At 38.3% G+C, this 22,541-nt stretch overlaps 1 protein-coding gene across 1 annotated transcript in view; it reads right to left on the bottom strand.

The window, feature by feature from the left end:
- Window positions 1–321: 321 nt before the first annotated feature.
- LOC127640989 (RNA polymerase II elongation factor ELL-like) overlaps window positions 322–22,541 on the bottom strand; it is a 35,816-nt gene continuing 13,596 nt past the window's right edge. Inside the window, exons 3-12 of the mRNA XM_052123725.1 lie at window positions 16,212–16,333; window positions 14,230–14,393; window positions 12,109–12,350; window positions 11,410–11,534; window positions 7,862–7,952; window positions 6,538–7,093; window positions 5,382–5,448; window positions 5,047–5,218; window positions 3,116–3,160; window positions 322–3,006 (exon numbers count right to left, since the gene is read on the bottom strand). Of these exons, the coding sequence (XP_051979685.1) occupies window positions 2,902–3,006; window positions 3,116–3,160; window positions 5,047–5,218; window positions 5,382–5,448; window positions 6,538–7,093; window positions 7,862–7,952; window positions 11,410–11,534; window positions 12,109–12,350; window positions 14,230–14,393; window positions 16,212–16,333 (1,689 nt within the window). The 3' untranslated portion in view covers window positions 322–2,901. The remainder of the gene's footprint in view (window positions 3,007–3,115; window positions 3,161–5,046; window positions 5,219–5,381; window positions 5,449–6,537; window positions 7,094–7,861; window positions 7,953–11,409; window positions 11,535–12,108; window positions 12,351–14,229; window positions 14,394–16,211; window positions 16,334–22,541) is intronic.

Below are 22,541 nucleotides of genomic sequence, written 5' to 3'. Positions count from 1 at the left end.
AACTGAGAAATCCTAAATAGACAATAACTGTGGCAAATTCTCCAAGAAGCTTGGAAAATCCCATCTGCCAACATCCAATAATTGGTGCAGTGACCAAATGTGGTAACATCAAATATTGATTTAGCTTTTTTTTTTGTTTGCTGGACTTTGTATGATGTATGAACTGAAAACTATTTATGGCATTATTTAAAAAACAAAATCCTCACTATGCAACATTTTTCACAAGTGTCTAAAACTTGTGCACAGTACTGTGTGCATTTGCATATATTATATATATAAACCATAAGAAACAAAGTGCATTAGGTTGAACTGCAAGAGATATGTTTTTCAAGAATTTTATTGAGATATCAAGATAAATTTCAGTCCCAGTCCCTTGTTTCAAAAAGCACGCTTTGGGTTTTAGCGTTGACATCACAACCCTTCCTTCCAAAGCTTCCCCCACTTGCTTGTGTTTCTGTATTTGCTAAATGGCAACATATTTCAATGATGCAAACCTATACAACAGGTCATTTGGCACATTTCCCCAGTTGTCTTGCCATAATTCGAAACATTATCATACCTCCAAATCCAAACAAACGTCATTCATTCTCCATTGAGCTTTTGCTTCATTTTCTGTTTTTTTCTTCTCCAGGTAATGTAAAAGACTGCAACCAAAGAAGGTAATTGTTGACTACAAATAAAAATTTTAAAGTTCTCAAGATCTAACGTTTGATTTGTGTCCATTTAAATCCAGACTCCACCTGGTAAATATTGATGGTATATCGAATAAGTTCATACATTTTTCAGTGCTTTATCACTTCAATTTTATGGTCAAATGTGCCTTATTTAAATAAGGCACATTTTAAAGATTTACAACTTCAGCACTGAACCAATGTTGGGCCCCAGTAACTTTAAATGGGACAGTTAGAAATATTTGGCTTTTGTTTGGCTTTGAATGCTTTTGAACATTGAACAGCAGTGTAAAACCACTATAAACACAGGTCTTTCTTCAATCTCTTATCTTTAAACAGTCAGAAAGCATGCATAAACACAAAACCCAGGTAAGAGTAACAGCATGAAGCTGAGCAAAGTGCTGAATTTTAATATTTAAACAAGAGTTCAGATATCAGAAGTACAATTGATGCTTAAACAGGACCTGACAGATGAGCAACTTGTGGTTGAGCTTCCATGAGGCGAATACAACAGTAACGTGAGGACGATCCCATTGAAATATTTCAGAGGCTTGTAATGGATCCTTCACCCACAGATACACTTGATAGTGAGTGCTCGTGATAAGATGCCATTAGTGACCGATACCTTAATAGAATTTAACAGTCATGTCTGGACGTGGAGGACACTGTTTGGAAAAAAATACTGTCAGAAACGGTACAAAACCCCCCCATAAATACTCAGTATTCAAGAAAGCATTGGACTGCTAAAGGGTTAAGACAGTAGAAGACAGTGTTCAATGAGTGTATAAGTTTACATTCCTTGTATTTTAGGCATTCTTTACCAACTAGCCCAATGCATGTACAAACGGGCCACATTAAAGGGATAATCATTATTTTCTAAAAGAATGGCATCATAAATTTGGCCGCAAGTGTCAGGACCTGACATGTTACTGTAACACTCATAACTTGCAATACTGGATTACTGGAGATACAGAAGAGATGAACCACAGCTTGGGAGAGGCACATGTTTGCAACATATGGCCACACCTTAATTACAACTGATTCCATTCCTTGGATATGACACGGCAGCATCATATTTTCTCAGTAAAAAAACTCTTTTGTAATGATCTGAACTTGAGCTAAAGGATGCTACAGAGATTTGGTCTGAAACCAAAAATATTGCACTGTAATTTAGAGCAAAGATGCACCTAAACTGTAGCACGCTCACCTCTGGAATGGAAAGTTAAACTGAAAAAGCTCGGACATGGATCATTTTATAGTATGTCGTTCAGTTCTACCACAGCTGCCCAAATGAATGGGTCTCAATTGTAGATTAATACTTTCAAAGCCTATGTATAGAGATCTTCTTCTGATAGGCATCCAATTCATGTCCACTGCACATGGTCTAGCACATTGCACAAAATAAAGGACCAGAGAAGACAAAGTGTGCTATTTCAGACACTATAGCACAAAGAAAAAAAGTGAAAATAAATTAAAAAAAAAAAAGACAATGTTATGTCGATAGGGGAAAACTGTTCTGCAACAGGGATCTCTTGAAATTCAAGGCAGCTTTTTGCATGAAATACTGACTGATTTAAGGTAATAAAGACCAAAAGGGATGGGAAAATGTGTTTAGCACTCATACCAAGGAGTGTGAAATTATAAATCAGACTGATGTATCCCTATGGAAGACAACAGAGCAGGAAAAAATAAATATAAAAGGAATAAAATAGTTTATCATTAGAACCCTCCATTTTAGCACAAAGAATTTTTTTTATTTTTTATTTTCCTAAACTTGAAACTATAAGAAACTGGGATTGGGATTTGCCTAATCCATTATATGTGTATATCTGTTGGATATCCCTGTTTGGAAAACAAGAGCAAGGTTTCCACAGAAGGATTTTTACACTCTGAGGCCTTTGAAAAGGGAAGCGAGCAACCAATGTCACACATGGCTATCCCATAATGTAGTAGGCTACACAGGTGAGTACGACAAAGTATGCCCTTGTCCCAAGTCCCATAAAAAAAAAAAATAAAAAAAAAATAAAAATATGATTCAAGGGTCTGCATTGTCTTCACTAGAGCTCTTGGCTCATTTTAGGAGAAACTATCTGTTTCATGGCATTTTAAATTAGAGCAACTTGTTTTTAGAGGAAGCCAAGAAAAACAAAAATAATCCAGTTTCTTTCGCTCTCAAAAGAGAAGGAAAATTGAGAGAAAAACGGGGAAAAACGTGTTATTTGTGCCAGTTTTACAGTTGCTGATGATCATATTTTGCTATCAGTTTTTTTATATGTGCCAGTTTGTTGTGTAGATATTCACAGCGGTTCTTCTCTTGGCTATAGTTTGGATTAATCTGTTAGGAAAAAAAAAAAGAAAAAAAAAAAAAAGAGAACATGATCGGTACTTTGAAAAGTTATCTGTGTGGAGCAATAGAACAAAATATTGTGAGATTTTCGGCTTACCTTTTTTATTTTCCGATACTCTTGAAGTATCTGATTGTGGATTGTCTGTGAAGAGAGGAAACACATCTTCACAACTGTGTTAACATATGCAGTAGTTTCAGATAAGCAAAAAAATAAGGAAGAAAGCCATAATGCCACCCTTTATTTGACTGGTCATAAAGACAACAAGAATACAAGTCTGTAAAGTTCCATTTCAGAATATTAAAAAGGAATATTCCGGGTTCAATACAAGTTAAGCTCATTCGACAGCATTTGTGACTGTTGATTACCGCAAAAAAAATTTTTTACGTGCTCCTAATTTTCTAAAAAAAAAATAAAAAATCTGTGTTACAGTGAGACACTTGGAAATGTATGGGGCCAATACGAAACCTTAAAATAATTGCTGTTTAAAGGACGAGTCGAAGGTAAATTGAGGCATTTGTAATGGAAGTGAATGTAACCAATTTTTGGAGGGTTTAAAAAAAAAAAAAAAGGCAGAAATGTGAAGCTTATCATTTGAGAAAAGGACTTACGTGAATTCTTCTGTTAAAGCGCATATATTATTTAAGCTATAAAGTAATTTAAATTGTAGTTTTTATGGTAGTTTTAGGGGTGTAGAGTTTACGGCGATATGGCATCATGGCTATGAAGTTGTAAAACTGACTTCTACAGAATTTGTGTTAACATTTTAGTGTGATAAAAATCACTTGCCTTTTCTGTGTATGTCCTGTGGCTATACTTTTAAAACAGTGAGTATTTTAATGTTTATCGATTGGCCCCATTCACTTCCATTGTAAGTGGAACAGTTTTTTTTTTTTTTTTTTAAAGAAAAGGACAGATGAGTCTAAATAAATATTTGTGGTAATCAACATTATGCCACATATGCTGTTGACTGAGCTTAACTTGTGTTGAACTCTTTATTCATACAACAGCTTGTGTGAGAAATGGTTTAATTTTTAACCAGAGCTTACTGTAGACGTCTCATGAAATAGGACTATTCTAACCAGACTTCCAACTTACACATCTTTACAACAATACGCAGAACATGCACTACATACTAACTATATGCAGAACATACACTACATACTAACTATATGCAGAACATACACTACATACTATGTATACAGTATGTAAATATATAACCGGATAGCTCAGGCTGCAGAATTTGATTTGATGAGCCACGTTTGATACTAATATGCTTTGATATTAATATGCAAAGTTGCAACAAACCATTAAAAAAAAGTGCTTTATAATTTAAATGTGACAAGAAATATACATTAAAAATAATATGAATGTTTTCAGGTGGGAGAGCCACACTAATAAATGATACCTGCTCAGGTTATTGAACATTGGCACTAATCAGTTTGTAGCTAGTGCTGTTTTTCATTATTATGCTCCTTCATTAGGTTAGATTGCTTTTCTTCCTGTACCACTTTCATATGAATGTTTTCCAATTTACAAAGTGACTCCACTAGAGCACTGGATGAGTCAACTACACTCCCATTTCTTGTTTCCGGAGGAAGATGACAACTGGGATCAAGCAGGGCTGAGAGTATATTACAAATTAATAAAAGATGAGGAAGTTGTAATCATATGCGTGGATGGGCGCAGAGTGTTTTTGGATAAAAGGTTGATTCAAGTAAAGAACAGGGCCAGACAGAATATGCTGATTGTTTCCCAGCAATTTCTGAGCTGATTATGGGGCAAAATCTGCAGAATTCTGTTAAAGCAGAGAGTCTTACACTCTTATTTGTAACTGAGGGCATTAATCAAATTACAGGGATGAGAGAAAATAAATTACGGCAATTTTCATATTTAGGTGAACTATTCAGTTCTGTGGAAATCTACAGAACTTTCTGTGAAATTCTGCGAGAGCAGATTCTGTGGGGGCCAAGTAATGACCTAATGCATGTGGTGTGCCAGTGGAGTTTACAGGGAAGATAAATGGTTACCTTGTACTTGTCTGTGCCTTGTTGGAGCTGTTTGAGCTCAGAGTCGAGTATAGTGAACTGTCGGGTTATGCTCTCTATCCGTGCATGGAGTCCCCGGTATTCACTGTACTCTGCATTAAAGTCGTTCTTGTAACTCTGACGCTGCTCTTGCGAGCTTATCACTGTGTACTTTCTGTAGAGGAAACAAACAAAAAACAACTAAATTTTAATATTATTGTCACTTAGTTACATAACGCAAGTTACATTTTCCTTTTAGGCACAGCTTGTGGTTTGTTCTTACTTGGCAATTCTAAACTCTCAACGTCAAACTATTTGATTTACAGAGAAGTGCTTACAATAAATAGTCTGCCATCTCCGATGAAGACGCAGGAATACTGGAGCTGTCACACGTTCCGTTCACACCTGAAAAATAATATAAGGTGATCTTAAGGACACTTTCATCCTGCAGACTGGGCAAGAGGAGGACAAGGACACCACACCATGGCATCAGTGTGCACTGAGATATTGAGAAGAAACAAAAAAGCCTTCACATTGGCCTGCTGCTCGAGTAGAAATCTGAATAGGGATGTGCAAATCTAAAATTTTTCAAAATCTTTCAGAACAACAGGGAGCTCTATATAATTATGCAGGTGTAGGGTCAAATCCACCAGACAGATCATATGATTCTTAAAGAAATATTCCAGGTTCGAATAAAGTTAATTTGCATTAATTCTTCTATTAAAACTTATGTATCATTTGAGCTGTTGTTAAAATGGTCACGTTTACGGTCGTTTTAGGGTTTTCAAGTTTACGGTGTTACATTGTCATGGCAACGAAGTTGTAACATTGGATCTAACTTTACAAAAAAAAGGTTAGTAAGTGATTTTATCACACTAAATCATGTTAACATGCATATTGTTTATGGCTTGTGGCTATACTTTTGAAACAGTGAGTATTTTAACCTTTACGCATTTGCCCCATTCACTTCTATTGTAAGTGCCTCAATGTAACCCAGATGTTTGCGGGACAAGTTGAAATTAATTTTTGTGCTACAAATGCGGTCACTTAAATTGAATCCAGTATATTCCTTTAAGGGGTGTTTTGTGATGGGATTATTGGGAAACTCATTTGAAAACGGCAATAATGTAAATTCTGTTTAGTCCTGCTATTGGAGCAGAAATTATTTCACCTACAAATTTACAATAATAAAAAATCTAGTCAATCAACTTAGTCTTTTGTTAGACTACTAATTGACTAGTCGACCATCCCGACACATCTCTAAAACTGAATGGTTTGGTTCAGTAAAGCCTGCACATTTCAGTGACAGAAATAAATCTGAAAAAAAAAAAACTAAAACAATTATCTAAGTAACATTTTCCCCTAACAGAGGCAAAAAAACTAGCTTCAAGGGGAACAAAAGTTCACCTGTGGCATTCGGAGGTAATTTATTAACCTCATAACCCTTGACGTCATTCTGAGGTACATAAATGATTAAGAGAAACGGATACCCACCTGTGCTCCCATCACTCGTTGTGACTTCGCAGGGTTTCCTCTGATCTGAGCCACGTTCTTCCTCGATTTTTCTCTCCTTCTTCATGTCCTTCTCTCTGTCCCTGTCTTTTTCCTTAGACTTGTCTTTGTCCTTGTGTTTCTTGGACTTCTTCTTTGACTTGCCATGCAGGGAGGACAGATTCGTCCGACCCCGAGACTCATCCAGGCTGCCGTGGGCTGGGGTCATTGAGCCCACCCCTTCCACTTGCGTCGTGGAACGAGGTGCGAACGACAAAGGTTGACTCAGTCTCTCCACCACCGCCGCCTCTTGATTCTCACAGTCTCGACTGTTGGAGTCGTTACTGACGTCTGAAAGCGGGTCGAAGGGTCGGGGGATTTCTAACACAGGGAGTTGAGAGCCTGAGGATGTCTCTCCCACTTGAGAACTAGATGAGTCCTTCCCATTGGAGGAGCTCAGTTTGCCGTTCATGGGCCCTGTAGGCTTGCCGGCCAGATGCGATATTCTAGGCTTCTTGTTGGCCAGAGGGTCTATGAACTCTGCTGCAGGCCTTTTCTGCTGGAAGAGAACAATAATGGTTCATAAAGGGATGGCTTAATTATGGCCAAACATTAAAGATTCGTTCACACTGACAGCGGTCGCAGTTGTTTTTGCAATTGTCTGCACTACCTTTGGTAGTCTCAGGATCCTGCTGTTGCTCATTTGCATAAAGATTAACTCCGCTCTTTGTTGCATCGCAAACATGTGCTGTCATTCACATAGCCTCAAATAGACAACTCACTGAAAACGAATGTATTCAGGTTTTCAACATATAACAATGTATTCAAATTGCGGTCACTTAAAACTCAACGTTAGTGTGAATATTGTTTAAATAATGACAAATGAGTACGGACAGTATATGTTAATATTTTTCATTGTCCACATAGCTTTGGTTATGTGGACAGAAAAGTTGTTTTAGAGACAAAGTTATAACATTTTGATAAAAGATTGACAACACAAACTAGGTAAAGGCGCAGGCGTAATACAATTCCCTCAATGGGAATCCGTGTGATTGTAAAATATCAAGGCAGAGGTGGAACTAGTTATTACATTTAAGATCACCAAGAAAAAAATAATAAAAAAATAAAAATGCACCTATTTATTGTGCACAATAAGACCAGGAACATTTATTGAAGAGGGTCAATTTTCATTTCATGTTATCGTAAAATAACAAGTCAAAGTATAAACAGTATGCCTTTTCTTCCGGAACTCACTTTTGTGGCAAACCTGTCCTAACCGTTGTGGCCTGGCTTTAACATGTCTACAGAGAGCAAGCAAAATGCTGACCTGTGAGGGTGAGCTGTTGGCCTGCTCTTTGGGCGGACTGACCGGGCTCTCCCCAGCAGCAGGAGTGCTACTCTGAGGCTTACAAAGTTTTCTGTTGGGAATGAAAGACACATGAAAGAGAATCATGAGTTTAAAAAGAGACACGGAAATGCTGTTGATCAAGAAAAGTGCAGTAAATTTTTAAAGAGCATATATTGACTTGCATGTGTAACATGTAAGAATGAATTTGAAAAATGCAGGTGGTGTGGATGTACTGGCTTTATTTAAAAGGAACTACAATCACATAAACCCTTAAATGGTTTTGCTCCAGTCTTACGGAAACATTGCAGCACATCTGTGGCAAGAGTTTGTGCAATTAACCACACTGTATACATTTATGCATTTGGCATATGCTTTTTTCCAAAGCGACTTACAGTGCACTTATTACAGGGACAACTCCAGGTTGCTCTGGGGGGAATAAGTGCCTTGCTCAAGGACAAAATGGTGGTGGCTGTGGGAATCGAACCAGAAACCTTCTGCTTACCTGTTCTGTGCTTTAGCCCACTACGCCGCCACCACCACCACTTCCTCAATCTACAAATATTACAATCACGCAAACAGTTCCATAAGCAAGTAAGTCTTTCCATTCCTCAAAACATAAGATGAAACAATGAATATTAGGGGTGAAAGATTAGACTCCGTTTACACTTGGTATTAAGATGTGTTTAGGGTTATCATAAGTAAAGGGGCGAGATACCTCAGTTTAAACCTGGTTGTAATACATGTCTCTATTGACCACTTGTGTTCAGATTTCAGTCTTCGATTTTATGACAACGTACATCAATGACTAAGTCAGTGTATTAATGCATGATAAGTGCAAAAAATGGTGCATCGTTTCTAAAATTGTATTTGCATTTATTCCAAGCATAAACATGACATTTAGTTTTGTTAAGTCTTTCAAATTGTCCAATCGAACTGCTATTACCTTTAAAACAAGAGTTTGAAACCGTTACATGCATTTTTGAAAGCAGTGCCTAGCAGTTGTTCAAAAGTATGCCAACAGGATTTACACTATGAGCCCAATGTTGTCACATGTGTTTGACCACCTCTGAATGTGGTTGAAGTGGACAAATCTCAAAAACGCTGTTAACACCCATAGTACCATTTTAAACGGCTCTCAAAATGCATCTTTTAAAAAAATACAAAAAAACGTGAACAGGGCTTTAGTGGTAGGAAAATATTTATTTATATTCTAAATTTCCCATTGCAAAATGTAGTACAACAATTTCCTCTTTTGAGCAAAGAAAACAATACAATGCTTTGCAAAATGTGCAACTAGCCAGCAACAGTTTTGCTTGTGATATTTCCTACCAGTTGAACTTGGATGACACTTCCATTTTGGCATAGAAACCATTGGGATTTAATTTATAAAATAAATTTGCTCCAAATAAATGCAATTGTGTTAAAGATAATTTACCTCAAAAGTTAACATGTTAACTTTCACACCTCTAATGGATATATAATTTGAAGACATGATTTTGCTGACTCCCCAGCATTACTTAAGGTCAAGTGCACTTAAAGAGACGTGAGGGAGTTTGTGGGTGTGCCAACAGGGGGCAGTATGACACAGGGCGAAATTGACCCAAGCATAGTCGTGACCTCCTTCGAGGATGCACGACTGGGGGGGCTGAGTTTGCGATTAGGAGTTAGGTGGGAGGCCAGGAGCTGCTACAGTCTCCATCGAACTCTGTGTGCCCATGCATGGCTGGACCTTAGACCTGTGCCACCCACACACACACATGGATCAGCATGTGCTGGAATAGGGTTGCATCACTAACCTCCTGACTACACACAGCCACGGCTCTTACGTGACAGCCCGGCATTTGCAACCAGATGAATATGTGGGTAGTTGTGGTGGGGGGTGTGGACGTATAAAGCCTGTCAGTTGATAAGTGTCGCCCTACGGCTCAAAGTTCAAGTCAGTGGATGCATAATTTCAGCATTACATTCGTGGCACCTGTGTGTTGAGTTTGCTTCCAACAATTTTTTTTTTTGAATTGATAACATAACACCATGTTTTATCCAGCCCAGCAAGCAAAAAAAAAAAAAAGAAAAGGTGTCTCTACATTTAGGCTGTAGGGGCCAGTGTTCCAATCCTGGAGTTCATAAGAAAGCAGATTTTCCATGTAGAGCCAAAGAAGAGCAGAACAAATGTGTGAGATGTCTTGCTTTGAGTACAAGAGTGCATACAGCTATACAACAACAACTCTAGTCATTTAAATTTGAGTTTTGTTTCATTACTGAACACTGGGAAAACAAGAGAATGGGTGCTCCAATCACTATGACTTTTTCCATGGACTTGCATATGTGGTGTAGAGCTAAACCGATATTCAACTTTTACTACCGATACTGATACCAATTAAGTGTGCAATGATTGCGTTTTGACACAATAACAACTAATTAGACAACAATAAAAACACAATATGCATTTTTGAATAATGTCATTATGATAGATTACGTGATGTAATGGTTTTGTTGGGTGCTATTGTTCACTTAACATGGGATTTATCGGAAGACCCGATTTGAAAGAACAAATACAAAATTGAGAAGAAAAAAGAAAGAAAAGTGAATATCGGTAAAAAATAATATTTTATATTTTTCATCCACCAAGTCATATATATCATAATATTTTTTCCATAAAAATCGACAGATGCAGAATGGAATGACAAGGTCCTTGTTTAATACAAAAATCCATATGTTCATTTTGAATGCACACATCACTGCTTTGGTTAACTTTTGACTCCACTACTTTCATATCATCCCCTTTTAAATAAGAGAATGTTCTTGGTTGCAACTAGGAACAGAAGCAATAAAAAAGAAAGCATTTTGTTTCAAGTGCCAAAACGATCCTTATAAATAACAGATTTTTTATTATTATATATTTTTTTTAAATCTACAAATTGCAGCTAAACCCAAAGTATACTTCAGTTTTACATTTTTGTACAGTCGAACGAGAGCCTGTCAAAGTGTACTTAATTTGACTCAGTGTCTACACAGGCGGTTGGTGCATGCACACTACGACTGCTATGAGATACTGGACCATTTCTCGTCAGTACTTTAGACCCATAAAGGTGTCTTTATATTCTTCAGGTATCTCCTGATCTCCTCACACACGCACTCTTGACGTACACATCCACTGTTGTTGTTTCCATCTCAGTCTCCTCATGTTCAGCAGCGATTACAAAATCTAGCTCTTCTTAGTGACAGCAACATCTCAAATGTGAGAGTTGCTACCTTGTGGAGCCACTAATTGGTGCAAATAAGTCCATGCGTATGCACATTCTGTGTGTTCAAAGACCAGATAAGAAATCAGGCTGCGCGAGTTCAGTGCGAGCACTCTGCTGATGAAGTATACTTTCATCAAAGTATACTTCATCAACAGTGTATGGATTAAATGGCATGATAAAAGCTGATTGTTATCTATAATGCACAATGTTCCTGTACTTAAATATGTCTGAAGAGGAGTCAGTCAACAACCAAAAACACTGAATATGAAACAGTGTGCTTACCGTACAAGAATTCTCTTCAGAATCTGCTGATCCACCTCAGTATAACCAGGCCAGTCCTTCTGAACTTCCTTAAACAAACAATCCTTCAATGTGAAGGTATTGTCCTTACTATTCAGGTTAGCCACCTACAAGCGTCCACGGAGAAAACAAAACAGCAAAAATTAAATGGGATGCTCAAGTCTTTGGCTTTTTTTTGTTATTAGCAGTTTTTATTGATTCAAAATAGCTAATTAAATAGACATGACAAGAATATAGTCTTTGGTCTTGAAAAATTGCTTTTATTTTTAGAAAGCAAATTTCTATGACAACTATGTGTATTCTATGCACTGGCTTTAATGACAAATGTGTCTAGGTTGAGCCATTATGCACCAAGTTAAGTACAAAAACACGATTTCAAATGGTCAGACAAAATCATTCCTAAATAAAATCTTAACTTTGAAGGAAGGGTGCTGGTACATTGGCTATGCCCGGAACAGCATACTACCATATTACTCACACTGTTTTTGCAGTATGCAGTATATGTATACCATACACATAATGCAAAGTCCATGCATCAGTTACATGCACAGCTATAAAATCTATTACATTGCAAATTTCAGTACTTCTAGCTCTGTATGGATCCAAATAATTATTATAAGCAAAGCTGTAATTTTGACAATCACTTGTCACTAACCCATTGCAAGACCACTGGTTACAAACCTGTTGCAGGAGGCTGTCCAGCATCTCCTTGTCCTGAGAAGAGAGGCCGTCCTTGGTGAGCCGGACCAGGAGTTCGGGTTTGCGGTAGGGTTTAAGGGCTAGTAAATGCACCAGCCGTTCCCTTATCGGACGTGGTGGGCTCTTTTTTTGACTGCTGGAGACGATAACGGGTCGTGAGGTCCGTCGCGATGGAGCCACGTCAGATACACCCATTATGGGCTTCCGGATTTGTACCCGCTTAGCTGAACAGCACAGGGAAAAAAAAAAGTTTGTTAAAAATGGACATCTGTTTTACATTAAATTAAGAGACTCTTGAATGAGCTTTTATTCAACAGAATAGGGGTGTGGGTAACACATATCCTGCAAACAATGTTATCACAATATAGTTAACATATTTCATATTAAATAATACAGTAATGCCTATTTTTAATAAATCAGTGAATAAAATATGCTACATTAAAAATAAATATTAATTAGGGATGCACCGATAAGAAAACGTTTTGGCCGATACACAATTGGAAAAAATAAATAAATAAAATAAAATAGGCCAATACTGATATTTTTCCACTTACCTTATTTTGGCATTATATGTATTATATTATTTGGCAAACATAATATATATTACATTATATTTAAATGCAAAGAGGTACAAAACTGTTTTTTACTGTTCTAACAATTAATAACTTAGAGAGCCACAATGAAAGATAAATAGAACTAAACTAAAAAAACGAAATATGATAACATACGAAAAAGTTATTTTGTACTTCTAAAAATGTTTTTGCAGTTCAAAACAACAGAACTAACATTTTACATGCATTTACTGTATGTGATACAACATTACAAATTAATTCCATGCATATGTTGGGCAATGTCACAGAAGTGTCAACCACATAAAAAAAAAAAAAAAAAAAAAAAAAGAAAAGTTGAATGCATAAACGCTGAAGTGCTGATGCATAACGCAGCCTTTTAAGATTTAGTAATCGTGTAAGGCTATATTGCGATCTTAATTCAATCACTTAAGCAGCATTAATGATATCATACCAATGTCTCAGAAGTCAAAGTCTGCTGGTTTCAAAGCATTTTGAATGGTTTTCCTCATGTAGCCTATTGGTAAGTGCCGTTTTCACAACTGATAAATCCATTTAAGGCATTTTTATCAGCATTAACATAAGCTCAAGAAAGAATCCAAATTAAATATTACATTTTTTATAAAGAGAATGTTTTTAAAAGTACCAATGTTTTGTGAGTTGGCAAGGTACTCCATGTAATAATTTAGGGAGTGTCATCACGGAGCACCGGAACAGACGGTTTCAGAAATTATGCAGCACGCTGCAGTTCCAGACATGTAAACTGGATGTATAGACCCACACGCACCTAACACACCAAACCCTCCCCACCTAAATTGCGTCCTCATGTCTGTCTGCTTTAGTCTATAATTATCATAACTTTTTACTCTTCAGACAACTTAGCAAGACGTTTTTTTTAATTTTTTTTATAGAAACAGGAAGTGGACAGGCAGACTTTGGACCCTCATTTGAAACCGGATTAAATTTAACCAGCTAATGGCAAAATTAGGCTCTACTGATAAAGCGTGTAAAGTGAAGGGCTACGAAGAACTATTTTTATATTTACAATTATTTAGATTATTCCTTGAATTAATTGGATTTAAAACACTTTATTTCCAGTATTCTATTGATAAAGATGCATCTTCTCCAAAGTTCTCCTATAAATGTACTTGAAAGCAACATTTGTTTTCAGATATTTTCATCATAATTTTAATTAGTTGTTGCAGAGTTTAGGCAGTTTAGAGTCAATTGAAAGGGAAACCTGCACAATTCTGAGGAATGGATTTAAAATGTGTTAACCAAAACATAATACTACATAGTACTACACTCTTAAAACATAATTTTGGCAACATGTTTTTTTGCTAATTATTAGCAAACATGCAAATAGATAGATAGGTAGAAGTTTACAATTAAAGAACATTCTATTTCGCCAGAATGTTTTTGTGGTTGAAGATTCTGTGAAGGCATGATCATAAAATCACAGGCCTACATAAATTTTGCCCACCAAAAAACCCCAATAAAAATAATGATGCATTGACACAATTCAAGAACTTACCCAAATATCTCCCACCAGGCTTGATGACGATGGCTCCACGGCTGCGGCTCTCCTCCTCGGCATGAGCCATGCTTTGCCTGGCTTTCTGGTAGGAGTCGTCTGTGGCGCACACTGTGATTTTGTCCTGGATCCCACCCAAGCAGTCCAGCTGTATGCTCCCTTCACTGAACAGAGACCAATGCAATCAGACACTCCAAATGAAAACAATCAAAAAGGACTATGCCACTTTCTCCATCATTAACAACTCACATTATCCATTTTCAAAAATGTGCTGCCATCACTCAATTAAATTATAAGTTGTATGAGTGTCCACTAAAGGGCTATTAAGTTTAACACCTGTAGAAGCACATAGCAAGGCGAGAGGTACCAGCTCAACACCCTGAAACCTGACCAAAAGCCTAAGCTTCTTGCCCCAAGCCTGGTAATATTGAGAGTCAAACATCTGATCACAGGTAAGGTAGGCAATATTTTACCATCTGGCCTGTACAAATACATTTAACGGTTGCACAAAGCCTGCCAAGGATATGCTTGGGTCATTTCAACTAGGGCTGGTCGATAAAACAATATCTATATTTTAATGTTCTATATTTAGCCTTTGTTCTACATCTAGACAATCAGGTGCATGTCAATAAAAACAAAAGCAGTTCAGCAAAGTTATACACACAACTAGCTAACTGAATCAGTCATGAAATGAGCCCGTTAGGAAGTATCAGCTGGCTATTGGAAACCTGGATTATATGATATTGTTGTTTACCAAACAAGACAGCAATTCAATACAGTGCTCTGCTGAATGCAGAAAGCAAGCAACAATGTCTGATTAGTTAATGCCCCACCACTGCAAAATAACGAAAGTCTGGATGCAACATGTGTAGACCTAAATGGAACTCTGTAATTCACACTTTTTATGATTTCTTAATTGTGTAGCTGTAATTGTAATTAGTGCTGGGTAAAAACATAGATTTTCTGATTAATCACGATCTTCATTTGAATGATCTAGATATTCATCTTAAAATCCGATCTTTTACTTTAATGTTTCCTTAAGGTTTTCTGAGGTTGATCATTGTAACTGTTAAATAAATAGCATTTGAACTGCATAGTTTGGGCCCTGTAATGGTTTATTTACATTCTATTGTACCAGTTAGGTTACATCTAAAATTTCAAGAGAGAGAATTAAATTTTATTTGCAAGCAAAATGGACATCAGAATCGAATGAAAACGGATTAAGAATCTTAAGCTTGTGAATAAGAAACAATTTGAATCAAACTGGGAAATCTTTATCAATACCATACCCTAATTGTAATCATTTACTTGGCTAATTGTGCAGCCCTATTTTGCATAGAGGAAAATATTTCCATGAAAATTTTCATAAGATTTTTTTTTTTAAATAACTAAAAGGAATTATACATTGTAGTATTTGTTGTACTACCTGATTTTAATAAAAATAAATATGGTCCAAAAATAGGCAATTTATGCAAACCATACTTTCATCTTACTATGAAGTCATGAGATAAAATACCACAATACTTATTCTGGGCTTAATTTGAGTAAAAAAGAATTAGTGATTCACAAGCACAAGCAATGACTGAACTTTAAGTGACCCCCTTAGTCCAATTACAAACATTTGAGGACATTATTGCTTCAAGTATGCATTTGTATTCAGCAGTTTCTTCCTCTTTTGGTTGACAACTGGCCAAATTGAATTTATTCTCCGTGTTCTGGTGTTTAGCCAGAGTGAAACAGTAGCGGGAACACAGAAAGGAACAGATTGCATTCGTAATGATGCCATGGATGCAATCACAAAGAGATTTTAACATTAGACAAACTACGATAACATCAATCAACTGGGTTATCATAGCAACACTACACATCAAAAATAACCATTTTGTCCAGAACACTTGCGACTAAAATTGTTACGCTACCTTAAGTGTGCACAAATCTGTCAGTATGTCTGACTAAAGACCAGCTTTGTTTTTTCTGCTTACCTTGTAATGTACTGCTGAATGCAGTCAAAGCTGCCTTGGGGGTTGTCCTTTCCCACATTGGACAAGTAGAACGTAAAAGTCCGCAGCTCATTTTGATTCTCAGACTGTGGTATTGAGATTTTCTGTTGACAGAAGAGAAAAGTAGCCAACATAAGCATCAAAGCGGACAAAAGAAGGATCTCCCATTAACAGCAGTTGGTTCAAACTGAATAATGCAGAATTACATTTTTAGCTACATTACAAGGACCACAAAAAGTTAGAAATTTTTAGCCCCAATTAAAAATAATAACTTAAGTTGAATACTTCAGTCAAATCAATGGCCTAGAAAAAGCAGTTTTATTCAGTGGCTGCCATATTGATGTCACATGACCAGCCATATTCTACTCTCTCGGTAACCCAATATAAGGCAACACTGGTTGTGGAATAAATGATTAATGCAAAATATGCTTGCGAATAAGACATTTCTACATTAACATTGGTAAACAAGATATTTTGCATCCATGCTGATAGGTGTCAATATGACATCCAAAACCACAATCATAATTGATTGTGGACTTTGGTGAGGGGGGACAGTGTTGGGGTGTTCCTCCTATTCTAAACTGCACTGTGGCATCAGTGGAGTCATTCAGGTTCCTGGGCACTACCATCTCACCGGACCTGAAGTGGGAAGAGGATGTACTTCCTTAGCCAGTTGAGGAAGTTCAACCTGCCACAGGCGCTGCTGATCCAGTCATTGAGTCGTCCACTGCACTTCAATAACCGTCTAGTTTGGTTCAGCTACGAAAATCAGGAAGACTACAAAAGGAAAGTCCGGACTACTAGCACATGAAATTTATTCCTTTGCTGATAAAAATGCTGTCAAAACCATGTACAGCCAAGAAATCGCTGCATCACATTTCTGAAGACAGCAGATGGCTTAAAGCTACTGAAGGATAAGGATAGTATCCTGTTGAGGTGGGCTGAACACTTTGACACCCTGCTTAATCAGGACTCTGATGCAGACTCCAACCTCCTGGACAAACTGCCTGTACATCCTCCCATCCATGAGCTCAGTCTAACACCAATTTTCCAGGAGGTTCTATCAGTGGTCTGTTCCCTTAAGAACAACAAGTCCCCTGGCGCAGATAATATCCCAGCTGAACTACTAAAGGAAGGGTACATGTGTATGCGCACCCTCTACCAATACATTACCAAGGCCAGGACTGATGAGAACATCCCAAAACAATGGAGAGATGCAAACATAGTTGTCATTTATAAGAACAAGGGTGACCAGGCCATTTGCAGCAATAGTAGGGGAATATCACTTCTTTCTGTTGCTGATAAGGTCCTGGCTAGGGTGTTGCATCAAAGACTCCTCAGTAACATCACCATCAGCCTTTGTAGACCTCTCCAAAGCTTTTGACACCTTGGAAAGAGCTCTTATGGGATGTCCTCCTCAGGTTTGGCTGTCCCAATACATTTGTTAACATCCTCCACCAGTTCCATGATGGGATGACTGCTCGGGTGAGCATAAGTGGATCTCCAGTCCTTCCTTGCTGTGGCAGTGAGAGCGTACAGCAGGATGGGGCTGACTGTCAACACCACCAATATAGAAGTGGTTTGCCAATGGATTACCAGAGTGAATGGAACACAATCTCCCTTCACTGTTGGTGGTGAACAACTGTTAGTAGTGCCATCCTTCAAATATCTGGGGAGTATTCTCGCAGAGGATAGCGGCAGACAGTGATATCCAGAGCCGGATTAAACAGGATTTATCTGCCTTTGGGAGACTTAGGCGCAGAATATTTGAGAACAAGTACCTTCATCCCTCCACAAAGGTCATTGTATACCAAGCGGTCTGTGTCAACACCATCCTCTATAGCTGTGAAGCTTGGGGTTCCTACAGCAATCACATTAAGTCCTTGGAGTGCTTCCATATTAGATGCCTTTAGAACATTCTGGGAATTACATGGCGTGAGCGTGTACCTCACTCTGAAATACAACTGCAGAAGTATTGAGGCCATGATCACCCAGCGCCAGCCGCAGTGGCTGGGCCACCTGATAAGGATGCCCCCATGCCAGCTACCCCGCAGATTGCTATATGGACAGCTACATCATGGTCGACGCTCCGCTGGAGGGCCGAAGCAGCGCTATAAGGATCAAATTAAGATTGCTTTGTGAAAGTGTAAGATCAGACCTGAGGACGACTACTGTTGAAGAATATATACATATAATTCAGCAAAAAAAGAAATGTCCTCTCACTTTCAACTGCTTTTATTTTTAGCACAATTAACATGTGTAAATATTTGTATGAACAAAAATTTTCAACAACTAAGACAAACTGAACAACTTTCACAGATGCTCAATGAAATTGAGTACACATTAGTGTTGTCACGATACTAGAATTTCTAACTTCGATACGATACCTTGAAAAATATCGATATTCGATACCATTTTCGATACCACAGAGAAAAAAACTGCCACAATATTAAGAGGGTAGAACTGTCTAGAACATGACAATGAGGTATATTTTACATGAACAAAATGTCCTGAGGTATTGCACTTGTTCAAAAGCCTCTCAGATTGCCATACATTCAAAAACCAATAAAGTGCAAGTAAATAAAAAGTGCAATCTTTTGTATTTCCAAGTCAAATCAAATCCAATCTCAATGTCAACAAAAGATACTTAAACGTCAAGGGGGGGGGGGGTTGGGGTTGACTAGCTTTCATAAGGTCTCGCGCTCTCTCCCTCTCTGCCGTGCATGCGCTATGTATGTTGTGTGCGCGCTATGTTATGTTATGCGTGCAGTATGTTCTGTCTCGCATGTGCGCTATAGATTCCGGGAGATTTGAACTAAATTGCGGGCATCAGGGGAGAAGCTATCAATATGCGGAACTTCCGGGAGACTTGGGATGTCTGGCTTCATATCAAAAATATTTCCAGATAGCACTCCTGCTGTGTTCTTTATCAAACAAAACTGGTCACGGGGGCGCCGCATGCACTCGCCATCTTTACATTCACTTCACTTTTGTTATTTAACCAGAGCGAATGAGAGGAGTGCGAGTGTGTGTGGTGTTTGTCAACGCGCCTTTGGAGAGAAGTGAAAGTGACAGCTCGGCTAGTATCGATACTTAGGGAAATTAGTATTGGTACCGTTCAGATATTTCAGTATCGATATTTATCGAAATATCGATATTTTTGACAACACTAGTACACATTATAACACCAATTCTAAAAATCACCCATTGTTTTCTGCATTATATTCTCTGAAAAAAAGTTCATACCTGCGCATAACGGAAAACATAAGCCGATACTAAATATCTGTGAAAGGCTAATGTCAGTGGACCGATAAAGTCAGGAACTACTTGAAATTGCCCAAAAAAACTGAAGATTTCATACAAAAGGTGTACACTATATAAATAATAGACAACTAGCTCTAACAAGGACAGAAAGTGATGTGGAAGGCCAGATGTGCAACCAAATTCTTTTTTGCATGTCCTCGCTTCAATTTAGAACACTTGATTATCCAATCAAAATATGCATTGAAGTGAAGATAAAAATATGGTTACATTTTGTCAATGATGAAATATTTAGATAAAAACAATCACATCGGTATTTGCTGTATTTCATCTCTAGAAGCCGCTGTTTGATTTCCCAAAAAGTAACTAATCGGCACAGATTAAAGTGTGTAGGAGCAACTTTTGAAAATGGCAGTGTGGACAGTGTTATGAAAACCAAAAAAGGCATTTTGAAATGTATCCAGATTCATGTGGACATAGCCCCCTGCAGTCTGTGTGGGTCCTAATGCCCCAGTATAGTGACGGGGACACTATACTGTAAAAAGGCACTGTCCTTCAGATGAGACTTTAAACCAAGGTCCTGACTCTGTGGTCATAAAAATGACAGCACTTCTCGTAAAGGTGCAACCCTCTGTCCTGGCTAAATACCCCCCACAATGGCCCTTCTCAATCATGGCCTCCTAATAATCCCCATCCACTAATTGGCTCTATAACGCTACTCTCTCCTCTCCACCAATCATTGGTTTGTGGTGAGGGTACTGGTGCACTATGGCTGCAGTCGTATCTTCCAGGTGGATGCCGCAACACTGGTGGTGGTTGAGGAGACTCCAGTTCACTGTGTAATGTGCTCTGAGTGAAGTGTCAAAAAAGCGCTAAATAATTGTAATGTTCATTCATTCATAGCCTTATGCTACAGTAAGACAAATTGTTTGAGGATACGTTTATCATAATTTTATTTTAAAACATTACAGTAATGGTTGCAATACTCTGACCAATCATAGCACGTGACACTTTTTTTTCATCTCCTTTTCTACCAATTTGGATTGTCCAATTCCCACTACTTATTAGGTCCTCGTGGTGGCAAAGTTACTCCCCTCAATCCAGGTGGCAGAGGACAAGTCTCAGTTGCCTCCGCTTCTGAGACTGTCAGTCCATGCATCTTATCAAGTGGCTCGTTGCGCATGACACCGCGGAGAATCCCAGGACGTGGAGAATCATGCTACTCTCCGCGGTCCACACGTAATTTACCACACGCCCTATTGAGAGCGAGAACCACTAATTGCGACCATGAGGAGGTTACCCCATGTGACTCTACCCTCCCTAGCAACAGGGCCAATTTGGTTGCTTAGGAGACCTGGCTGGAGTCACTCAGCACACCCTGAATTCGAACTTGCGACACCAGGTGTGATAGTCAGCGTCAATACTCACTGAGCTACACAGGCCCCCCCACGTGACACTTAGTGCAAATGGCAAAATGAGTTATTTAAATGAATGTCAGGTATTAAAAACTACATCAAATTACAGTCCTTACAGGGGGGTATTCAATGTGCTTTTTCAATGCAACTTCTGTGAATGGACCTTTCGTAAGTCAAATTTAAAAACGAAAAATGGCAATGCTCGAGCATTAATGAAATTCAACCCAATACTAATTTTAACAAAATTAGAAATGGATGCAAAACACATGGAGTGGTGGTGGCGTAGTGGACTAAAGCACATCACTGGTAATCAGAAGGTTGCTGGTTCGATCCCCAGAGCCACCACCATTGTGTCCTTGAGCAAGACACTTAATTCAAGTTGCTCCGGGGGGATTGTCCCTTAAATAAGTGCACTGTAAGTCACTTTGGATAAAAGCGTCTGCCAAATGCATAATGTATGTGTCTCTTCCACATTTCATTCGTCTCGTCCATTTCAGTGTAAGGAGTATCCAAGCACGCTCTCAAAATGAGCATTTTAAAGTGGTCGTGTGTCAGGCATACTGCACACTGGCACCAGTATTTTTGACAACACTACTTCAGTCAACTGGAGTGATAGACTCGTAAACGAATGTGCAGTTGAAGTTTAAGTCTTTGGCAGCCTCTTATGAGACGTGAGCTTTGGGAAGCCCGGTGCCTTTCATAATCTCCTTATTGCGCAACCATATCGACCAACCTATGACTCCAGCCACTTCATAGGTGATAAAGGAGCACACATGAGAAGCCAGAGAACAAAATCTGTTTCATGTGTTTTGCAGTGAGCCAACTTACACCCATCAACTGAACAGCAGCAGCTGTTGGGTATAGATGGAGTGGGCAGTAATTTTACAATGGTTTCCAAAAAGTTGTTTTGAGTGGCAATTGTGCCCGCATAGTTACACCTCTTCCCAAGCAGGAAAAACAACAGCACTGTGAATTTGTATCCAAACAAATGTGCAAGTTTGTAAGTGGCAGGTAATGTTCTTAATGCAAGAGAGCAATAAGCACTAAAATAGCCAGAATATATAGGCTGATAAAGTGGATCGAATCTATGGGTCCCAGAATATTTCTAAATAGGGTCCAAAATGAAAGGAATGGTTGACCCAAACACTTTGTAGGGTCGCTTGTTTGCCATGCTCACATCTTGTGTTGCCGGAACTTGCTCTGCACTCATTAAAAATAAATTAGATTATGCCTCTTTGTTGCTGCATTTGTTAGTGAATGGGGCTCAAAAAGTAAATAGTCAAAAACTTAAGCTATGAATTTTTATATAATCACATTCTTTCAACTGACTTTGCATCAGAGGTGCCGAAGGCATGGAAAGAGGAGAGCGTGATTTGGACAACATGTCGAGGGGTGCAGGCTGACAACTAGTGTGAAATGGTGAATCCCTGCAGTGGAAAGAGAACGTACAGTGAACAGCAGCATGACATGCCGTGCTCTCACACATGCACACACAAACAACACTGACGTATGCTGAGCTCTGACTGTTAACCCAAGGTTCCTCACACGTGTGGCCTGCAGGTGGCCGACTATAAATAACCACCAGTGTCCAAGCCTTGCTGCCAGCTTGAGGGCTCCCAGTTCTCAATGCTTCACT

This window comes from Xyrauchen texanus, chromosome 50 (genome assembly GCF_025860055.1).
Source record: "Xyrauchen texanus isolate HMW12.3.18 chromosome 50, RBS_HiC_50CHRs, whole genome shotgun sequence".
Taxonomy (NCBI): Eukaryota; Metazoa; Chordata; class Actinopteri; order Cypriniformes; family Catostomidae; genus Xyrauchen; species Xyrauchen texanus.
This window is presented reverse-complemented; position numbering and strand designations above follow the sequence as displayed.